The 10,858-nt window shown below is 37.9% G+C and overlaps 1 protein-coding gene across 1 annotated transcript; it reads right to left on the bottom strand.

Moving 5' to 3' along the window:
* Window positions 1–1,095: 1,095 nt before the first annotated feature.
* Window positions 1,096–2,076, bottom strand: LOC139712812 (allatostatin-A receptor-like). The gene has a single exon (XM_071624604.1). The coding sequence runs from the start codon at window positions 2,074–2,076 to the stop codon at window positions 1,096–1,098; it is 981 nt and encodes a 326-aa protein (XP_071480705.1).
* Between the last annotated feature and the right edge of the window lie 8,782 nt (window positions 2,077–10,858).

The raw sequence follows: 10,858 nt of genomic DNA, 5'->3' as shown, positions 1-10,858 counted from the left end.
AGTCAAGCGCCGTATCACGTTCAACCAAAAGTACATAAAGAGCAAAATCGAATGACGGAAACGGTACAGTTTTAATCAAGAATCTACTCTCGTATCATATGTAGATTAACTTAGGCAATGATATTAAAAATATCCTGTTGATCTGCCAACATATTCTTACTCTTTTTTTTTCTAATGAAATGAATATGAAGTTCTGTTATTTTATTTCTCATCCGAAAACATCACAAATGAAATAGCTTAATTTTGTAGGGATGACCTCCAAACAGTGCCAGATGATGTTGCTGAATTATCGACATATTACAGAATGATTTTCGTGAAGAACAGAACGAAAGTGCAAACCAAATTGATGTCACAACTCAGTTCTCTGTATTAGTGCTTTCGAGCTGATGAAGATCACGAAAATCTGAATTAAAGTGATCAAAATTAGTTTACAATTACGAACAAGTTTTATGTGACATCTGCTGTAGATCTATTCTGAAATATAGCAAATGATTTGTACTGACACTCACCTCCAAAGGCCTCGTTTTTTATGTCTCTATGTAGTAACAATCATTTTACATTGCACATATTTAAATCTGACATCTCTGTTATTCCGATATGCGACCTAATCTAAGATGAAAGCAGTAAGTGTTATTTTGCATCACTTACCTCACTGTTTTTTCAGCACACTAGACTACAATGTGCAAAACAAACGTAGCATATAATCTTACGATATTAAGGCTCGGAGTATACTTGAAGATTGCCAATAGAGAATTTCAAGAGGTATAGTTGTAGAGGAGATGTAATTAGATGTAAGTACTTGGGAAATGTGTGACATCCACCGTACGAAGACATCACAAGCTTGATTCCAAGAAAACATTTAAACACTCAGCGCGGAACCAAATTTGAGCGCGTGCTCGTCTTCTGACACCATAATACCCCTGAACATGAATAAGAAAATCGGAGCACCATGAATTGAATTAGTAGTGGTGTATACTAGTGGTGGCAAAACAATTGCACTGTCTGCGTTACTACTGGAGTGAAGTGGTGTACAACTTGAGACAGACTAAAGTCAACAGTGGTGTCTATCAACTGCATGGTGCTCCCGAGGTGAGTTCACACTTTGCTCCCGGTCGCTATTGTGGACACAGTCTGCGGCTCCCTGGCTGGTTCCCTTTTGCAGAACAGCTTCACCACGGCGGACTGAAAGCGCTGATATCTGAGCGAGTAGATGATGGGGTTGATCCACATGTTTGCGAAGGCCATAATGATCGCAAACTTGTAAAACTCCCCCGAAAAGTTAAAAGTTCCACCTATTGCGTCATAGAAGTGAACGTTGTCGAGCGGCGCCCAGCACACGACATAGCAGACGCAGACGATCAGGAGGGTTTTGATGATGTTCCTTCGCGCCCTGTCTCGGTAGCTATCTTGGTTGGACTGCGCCTTGTTCGCGCCATGTCTGAGTTTCACGGCCATCAGCGAATACAGAAGGGCGATGGTGAATGTAGGAACGAGGAAGTTTAGGACGTACAAGAAGATTCCGATACCTTGTCGGACTTTGTCGCTTGGCCACTGAAATATGTAGCAAGCGTTTCCCTCGACACGTACCCAGGCATACGAATGCGCCTCGAAGCAGAATCCATAGAGCCATGGGATAGTAGCAAGGAGTGCAAGGCGACGAGTGCCCATATTTTGACGGTATTGAATCGGGGACATGATGGCGTAGAATCTCTCAGTGGTGATTAGAACCAGGTTGGCCACGCTTGCCGCTATGGTGATGTAGAACGGATTCCAGCTGATCCAAAAAGCACATATGAATTTGGCCAGTCCTGGGAGATTGGTTGGAAGGGACGCAGGTACGACTTGAAGGACCAGAAGAAAAACCGATGTCACGAAGTCGATCAGCGACTGGTTTGCGATGAGGAGATTCGTGCCGCTCTGGAGGTCTTTGACGAACCCGATAACGAAAAGCACGAATCCATTTGCGATGGCACCAAAAGCGCCAAATGCTATGAGTATGAAGTCGAGGTAATGTGCATCGTCGGAATCAGATTCTAAAGTGATATTATTATCGAATTCTGACAGAGAAGAATTCATAACGGCTCTAACAAATAATCACCAGTTATGAGATATATCCGCGAACGCTTGTTATCGGCCTGCCGCAATCTATATAGTTCGAGAGGTTGCAATAATGTGTGAGTGTTTGAGGTGGTGTGCGTAGGAGGCCGTCTGCGGACACGATTTATAATACCAACGAACGCAAAGTGGAAGTGACGTCACAAACGACTAAGAACCAATCAGCGGAGGAACAGCGAAGTAAGAACAGATTCGCTGTTAAAAAGCAACAAGAGATAGAGCAGGCAGGGCAATGTCATACGTTGCTAGCAATAAATAGCTCAGACGACCACACATGCCATGTGACAATTTCTACGACGAATAAAAAAGCCATGAAAGTTATGTTAATAATTCCCCTAAAACTTCTCTTTCTTGCTTTAAACATAAAGAAAATTCCTGTCCTGTCGTCCGCTGTTTTTGAAGAATCCTGTGTTATCATTATCACGAAAGTGCGAATAAGAGATTAAAAAGTTGCAAGAGGAGTGAGTAAAAAAAACCCCAAGAAACAGTAATGAGACGCTTCTGTGAAATTTGCTTTATGTCAAAATAAGGAAGAAAAACGAATTAAGAAACAATCACATTCCGCCCTCTCTCTCTCTCTCTCTCTCTCTCTCTGTATGTATGTATATTTTATATCATACATACATACATACACACATAGAGAGACACAAAGAGAGAGAGAGAAAGAGAGGAAAGCGTAGTGAAGCGATAGGCCAGGTAGTAACATTGCAATGGATTGGACTCTACGCTTTCCTAATATTTCGTTGCATTCAATTTTTACTTGGAGCAAAAGACTTTTTGAAAAGGCAATAATTTGCTCGTCCAAAAAACGAGAACAGTTTTAAAAACAATATAGAATAAAGAGTAATCACTACACCTTCGGTAGAGCTTTGGCTTATTGCCGATGCAAGGAGCTTCGCGGCTCGTTTGATCTTTAGCTACGCTCGAGTATAGCGGGAAATCAATTTGAATAATAATAGCCCGAGTGGATTTGTTAAAACATGATCACTCAAACCCTGCCGGTGCGATGAATATTGCACTACTAATGGTCGTTGACCGGGAAATAATTGTCATTGTTGCATGATTTTTATTCGGAGGAAACGTGACTAAAAATTTCCGGCCTCTCTATCATATACACTGCATGACCCTTCAGGAGATATGCATTTTTAATAAACTCTAGTGAATGAGTGTTAGGAGTCCATGCACAGTATTTGGTTTGATATTCTCCTCCAAAACATTACACCAAGTATCTTGAAACGACGTGTATAAGTGAGATAAAAGAATAATCAGAATATGTGTATTATGTGCGAGCGCACGGGTTTGTGTATGCACGTGCACGTGCATTGGTGTATTTGTGTGTTGGTGAAGTGCTATTCATTGATTACTTTTCTGTTGTCATTGTCATATATTTCCTTTTCACTTTGATACATGCACATGCAGTTAACTAAACTGCAACATCTGAAGGTCTTAGGCCTAATTGGACGAGCGCATATCAATCAAACCGAGTTGTGTCATAAAAGTACTTACAACTGATAAAAAAAAACAACAACATCACGGGATCAGGTGAAAATAAACCAAAAACAAAAATGCAAAAATGGAACTAGGGAAATAACACAGTGTAAATGATTAGAGACAAAAAAAAGGTGCAATGATTTGAAGTTAGACAAACTGAGAATGAAAAATTGACCCTATAACCTCGCAGCTAACACATGCAAACAGCATGAATTCTACCACGAATCTTCCTATTTGGATACAAGAAAAGAGATAAACATTATTCACCTAAATAGCATTTCAAACTGATAACTATCAACAGATGTTTCATCTGAAATGAAACTCCCAAGAATGGAGGGTAAACTGTTGTCTGGCAGTCATAGATGATATTCATTTGATATGATGGTGCGTTTGTCAAGTTATGAAAGCATTTCATGAATTCATAAAGCGCGATTATGATCTACTTAACGATGTGGTGAATGTCCCAGTATACACAGGTTTGGAAGTCCGTTTCGATAGGTCCTGGATAACGAGCCTCTTGGGGTGAGATTAAGAATCTTTGAGGACAAGAAGTGATCCAGATACCTTGAAGAAAATGAATCAGATACTATAGACAACGATTTTAAAGCCAATTAAAGCATATTAATTGGACTTATTATAGGCAAAGGAAACTATCATAAGTAGTTTTTGGTATAGTGGAGCACATACTTGGTAATGCAAAGGGGAATTTACTCCATACAATTACCGTGGGTTCATTGAGTGCAGAAATATTTAGTAGAAAACACCAGCGAGGAGAATTGGACGATCTGTTCAGAGGTTATGAATTTCTTTTGATCAAAACAGTGTACCGTCGTCATTAGATAAGAAAGCATGCAAATAGAAAAAAAAAAGAAATACGTGACGTCATCGTAGGAAAAAAATATATAAAGGAATAACAAAAGAGCCAAAAGCAATATTTAGAAAAAAAAACAACAACTATTTTCACGTAATTTCCTTTACGCCACATTCCAGCCTCGGACACCCCTGCAGCAGTTTTTTTTTTTTTTTTTTTTTTTTAAATCCAAATCTACTATATTCTTCTTTTTCTCCTGTAAAAAAAAAAAGGAATGAGGAGGTTCTTCTTATAATCGTCATTTTCATTTTCTTTCTTTTTTAAGATATAGATTATGTAGTTTTATTTTGTCTTATGTAGTGTTCCACCATACTTAAGACTGAGTATATAGGGCCTACAGCCAAGAATCGATTTATGTTGAAATATATAGACATTATTGTATATCTGACATTATTTCAATTTCTTCTCACACGTATTCTGTTGCAATAGTTATCTTAAGAAGTAATTATTGTAGTTCATGTGTCCTGGTTTCCGTTTTTGTTGCGTGGTTAAAACAGAAAACTGAGAGAGTATGTGGAAGAATAATACAAATCGACCAAACACACGTCAAAAAAAAAAAAATAAACATGCCCCCGATCATGCCGATCAGACTCGTGATGTCAGACAATTAGCAGCTGGTACTGAAGTGTCACCGCTATTCTGATCAATACACTTCGTTTTATTCGTTCGATTCCTTCAGATCGTGTTGCTGCATAGGCCTACAAACCTGCAGAAGTTTCACATTGTCAAGAAGGTGTTCAGGGATGCATCGGTTTTGTGCCCCCTTTATACATTTTAGCTCTTTTTTTTTTCTCTCTCTCTCTTCTTTTTTTTTTCCTCCCTACCTCTGATTTTTTTTTTTTGCTCCTTATTGTTTGAGTTCTTTTTTTCCTTATATGTACCTCGCGTATACTTATATTTGTTTACTGTTTCAGCTAAATTTGTGTATTTCTTGTACAGTCATTTTTTTCATTTGTTGTTGTTGTTTTTTACTACTATCCCCTATTGAATGTTTTGTGTATTGTTATGTTGTTTTCACTTTGGTCGGACCCCTTCGAAAAATAGCAATTTGCTGAAAGGGCTATCCATCCCACAAGTGGTAAATAAATAAATACAAATACAAAAATACAAAATACATTTGTTCTGAAATCGGCGCCTCTAAAATACAAAGTACGTGAGCTCAAAGTTCGTTTTCATAATCAAGCACACTTCTGGATCTACCCTTCTGTCAATGCGAAATCTACAAACCCTCCTACCCCCTCCCCCCTCCCGAAAAAAAAAGAAAGAGAAAAAAAAAATGTGGTATTATCCTGACTGCTATAGAGTTAGGAGAATGACATGCGTAAGTGATTTAAACCCGAACGATGATCTTTTTCGGGTGTTTGTTTGTTTTTTTCATCATTCGCTCTTTCTCGATATGCTAGATGTAAGAAGACACACAGAGAAAACGAGTCGGATGGACAACTTGCTTTACGGGAATAGAACATTGGGGAGAAAATGAATATTCAACCCTCGTCGTAGTAGCTCACCCACAGCGAGGTTTTATGCAACATGCTTGATGTCAAGGCAGAGACATGGTTAGGACTGTGAAATGGTTTAGGTTGACTGAGCACATCCTAAATGATGAAATCAATCAAAATCCGATAATTTCGATTACATTTAACTATTCTTATATCGAAATGATGTGATTTTGAATAATTTTTAGTGTTCATTGTCATCACTTTTTTTTTTTTTTTTTTTTTTTTTTGGGGGGGGGGGGGTCCTGTACAGGAAATACGAATTCGTGTAGGTCTTTGTCTTTGTCGTGTATGTCCTTATCTTATAATTTGCCATCACGTATAGGGGCCTACTATTTAATTTGTTTGCAGTAGATCTGACTTCATTTCATGTGAGTTATTATATATCCACCATGTAATTATTATGAACTTATTACATTATACATATATATATATATGTATATAATATATATATTACATACATAAACATAATGTCAATGATGATGATGATGATGATGATGATGATAATAATAATAATAATAATAATAATAATAAGAAGAAGAAGAAGAAGAAGAAGAATAACATTTGGTATGTTTAGAGCGCCTTCTCCATCATTCCTCCGCCCATCTTTCTACATAACACAATCACATGTAATTTTCGCAAACACACGGATTCGTTGTGATTCACATATTTTACACAGCCATATTGAGTATTAAGTAAAATGACCCTAACAACAGAAAATTCAAACACTTGAGTTTCAGAGAGATAGATGTTAATGTATCCAATTCTGCTCAAAGAAACTTGCCTAAAGTTATGAAGATTTATCATGAACCTTTTGAGGGTGAACTCACGAATTCACCCTGAAACAAAAAGGTCTCTCAGAATGATGCGGATTTGCTATTAGTTTTCCTTCACAGTCCTCGTTTTGAGTGCTCAACGCGACTGTACTTTCTCTAAAGCAAGGTCCATTACTTTTTCATGTGTTATTTTCCTTTGATGTTGATATTTTCGATTATTTTTTCGTTTCGATTTTTCCCCCACTGATCCGACTTGTGTGAACAAGAAACCGGGGCACGATTTTCTTCAAGGATAAACCTACTGACTGAAAAAAAAAAAAACACTTTGGGACCATCATATTATTCTGCCGAACACAAAGCTCGCAAAATTAGGAGTCACTGTAGTTACAGCAACGTGCATCCGATTAAAAGTAAAGTGACATTTCGCTTTCTTTGAAAGCGATTTGATTGCATTTTCACCAATCTTTGAAAGGCGGGATTCTTCAAAGTGCTAATAAAATGCAAAAAGAAACAAAAAGTTGTCTCGAAGTAATAAGAAGCTTACATAGAGGCTTATTAGTGTGTCGATTTGATATAAAAACAAGCATTGGAATAATAACATAAAATCGTAATAAATCCCAGACCTTTGCATCGGACAAACAAACCACTAGGGGATTTGAGAGCCGACGCTACGGTGCGAAGGGGGCCGTTTCATAGCGAGTAAATTTAGTAATTATTTATGATACACAATGATGCAAAATTGAGTCCGACTGCTTGAGTATGTCCTTACTTCTCCCTCTACCTCTATTCAGGCTTCGTGACGCAGACGTGACTACATCCTGACCTCCTTGTGGGAAGAAAGATTCAAATCTGAGCTTTCAAGGTTTTGTGGATTGGATTGGCACGTTCTACTTGGCACTAAGTTTTCAACAGCAACACTCATTCTACCGATCAATATTTCAGCCAAGATTGCTTAGCATTTTACCTACTTATACCAGCATAAATGCCACATTAATTTTGCTTTATTCAAAGGCTACCGATTTTTTTGCTCTAAAATGGACACATACACAAAAAAAAGCGTGAAATAACGTTGTGATGACACAAGTTCAGTTGAGTAACAACGAAAAATATGAAATATTAGCCAATAATAATTCGCCGGGAGTAGGCGCCTTTTACAGTCTCAGAGCACACCCGATCGTGGTCGCTAAAAATATGTACGTCATTTTTTTTCTCTTTTTGATCGATTATCGATAATCGACAAATCAGGCCATTTAACCGGCGAGAGAGAATCGTATCTAACTTGTTGAAAAATACGATTGATCATCACGTTACGTTCTACCTTGACCCGCAATGCTGAACGAGGAGGGCTCTTTAGGAACAAATGTCGTATACATACAATCGAAATTATTCTACACTTTTGTTTAAAAAAACAAACAAACAAACAAACAAACAAACAAACAAACTCTAAGACACCTTATTTTCCTGACAAATCACGTCAGTCAGACAAGTTACTTTGGTAGACCCTTTCGACTGCAAGCAAATTCCAAATGGGGGAAGATGAACTCTGAGCCCTTCTGAGAACTATGATTTTTTTTTCCGAAACCTGCTTCCCCGTACTAACTAAGGGCCGCATCAACCCAATAAACTGCTGGTGGCATGCATTTTAGTAAAATGTGCCGTAAGGTTCCATGACATTTGCTGCTGTGACAAAAAAAAAAACCAACAAAAAACATTAAAAATACCCACAAACATTAATCTAACCCCCCCCCCCCCCCCACAAAAAAAGGAGGGATTGTACTTTCCACCAATGAAGTCACGCTTTTTAAAAAGCAAACTCACTCACACAAAAACCACACACAAACACCAAACACAGACACAGACACAGACACACACACACACACACCAAAAAACAAAACAGAACAAAACAGCCCCCCCCCCCCCCCCAATCTGATACAGAGGAAGAGCCATTACAGCTTTCAATGGTGGATAAGACCGTCGACTTTCAGTCAGGGTTTCTGGGTTCACGTACGCTGGTAGCAGCAGTTGTGCCCCAGAGAGTCAAGGCACTTTATCCTCATCGATTACCTCTCCCTTCTGACACCAGAGGACTGGACTTTGTGTCTCCTCTGGTGACTTTACACTAAATACTACTTTACACTGGACTTCCTTAATAAGTAGCAAAGTGAAACCAAAAATATGATAACGAACACAGCATGTCTGCAGTTCACATCATCATTATTGGTGTCCTACCCAAGACAACTGTCTTTAAAGCTAAAGACCAAGCTCAGATACAAATCACGCACGAGGCCTTTGTCAAAGCCAAGCGCAATCGCACCATTCCAAGAACACAATCTCACTCATGTGGATATGCAAAAAAGAATCACTTGTCATATTTATTTGCATTATAATTTCAACAAATTTAACAATCACCAATATAAATCACCATAGTTTTGTAGATCTTGTACATATACCTCTGGACATTTTATTGAGTAAAATGTTCAGTAACTTCTTTTTTTTTTTTGTATTTCATTGTTTTGTCACTGCCCAAAATGTACACATTTACATATATGTACTACCAGAGCTCTTCGTAACACTGTCACCAAGTATTATAAGCAAGATAGTTTTTGATGAATGTTCTGCACATCATATGTCCACGCAGCTCAGAGTGCCCTAGTGTGAGAAATGACTGGTCTTAAATAAATATCAAGGGCCATTCTTCGGCATGGCTTGCTGTCAGTTACAGAACTTCAGATGGCAAAAAGCAACTGAGTCAAATCCATGGTGATGAGTGTGCAGCATAACTTAAATGAATGTCTCACAAGCCGTGGTCATACTGGCAAAAAAAAGAAAGAAAAAAAAAGATTGCAAAGTTTAAAGGGATTGTACAGTTATGGTTGAGACCTAATTTCAGGTTTCTAACAATTTTTGGTGAGATAATGAGAAACCTCTTATAAAATGTGAAGGAGCATGTATTTCTATGAGGAATTCAACGTTTATTTTGATGAAAATTGGTTTTGAAATGGCTGAGATATCAAAAAAGAGCGATTCTAATAAAGTGTTGGACCCACACTTTATTACGATCACTTTGATTTACTTTGTTTTTTGATGTTTCAGTCATTCCAAACCCAATCTTCATCAAATAAACTTTGAATTCCTCTTAAAATGGTATGTTCTGTACTATACCATAAGTGTTTTCTTGGTATCTCACAAAAAGTTAAAAACCCAATTCTCATCTCCACCAAAACTGTACTATCCCTTTAACTTCGAGAAGTTTTTACAAAGTTTTCTCGTCGGTCCACACTGGCAGCCAAATTTCTTGATGGTGCAGTTCTCAAAGTGAGGGTAACTGGTGCCCATGCACAACAAAGAAGGAGTGCGTGGTTTGACATCTAATGACTGTGGTATAACGATGTTCACATGTACATCCCAACAAGGTACCGCCTAAACACCATAGATCAATGCAGCCAAAAACAGGTGGTGAACTGGTCACTTGACAAACTTCACGAAGTTTCAGTTGCCAGTGTTGCCAAATTTGTTGAGTTTGAGTGGGGAAGTTTCATAAAGTTTGCAGTCACACTGGCAAAACTTTGAGATGTTAAATTTTATGATCTTTTGACAGTGTGACTGTCGCTACAGTAAAGTCAAAACCTTTTTTTTTTTTGGCCAAAATAAAAAGAAATAAAAAGACAGCTGTTCACTCTCTTAGGATGTCAAAAACATACATCATCATAATTATTCCAGTTAAAATTTTACCAGAACTACACACTGAAGTCATAGTTAAGTGTGCAGTCATATGAAAGCATTACAATTCAAAGTCTGGAAGATCTGTTTTAAAGACAAATACTGCATCAAATTAAAGAATAGACCAATGTGAGTGAATGAGTGACACCATAAATCAATGGGTGTGACTTTCCATTATGCCTGCTTAACCCGTTCCATACGGGAACCTGGTGGCTTGTGTATTAAGTCTATGGGCATTTCAGAATTCAGTATGGAAGGGGTTAATACACTCTGAGTTATTTTACCATTTCTTTGTCCATTTAGAATAAATAAAATTTGAGGATCATAAACTGAAAGGAGCCATATACAATGCAGCTTGTCTACTAAATTGATTTTTTCAAATATGAAGA

The sequence above is a fragment of the Diadema antillarum genome, unplaced genomic scaffold (genome assembly GCF_040938485.1).
Source record: "Diadema antillarum isolate AM-2024a unplaced genomic scaffold, OU_Dant_1.0 seq00001860_RagTag, whole genome shotgun sequence".
Taxonomy (NCBI): Eukaryota; Metazoa; Echinodermata; class Echinoidea; order Diadematoida; family Diadematidae; genus Diadema; species Diadema antillarum.
Note: the sequence above shows the minus strand (reverse complement) of the source record. Positions and strands in the feature narration are given on the sequence as shown.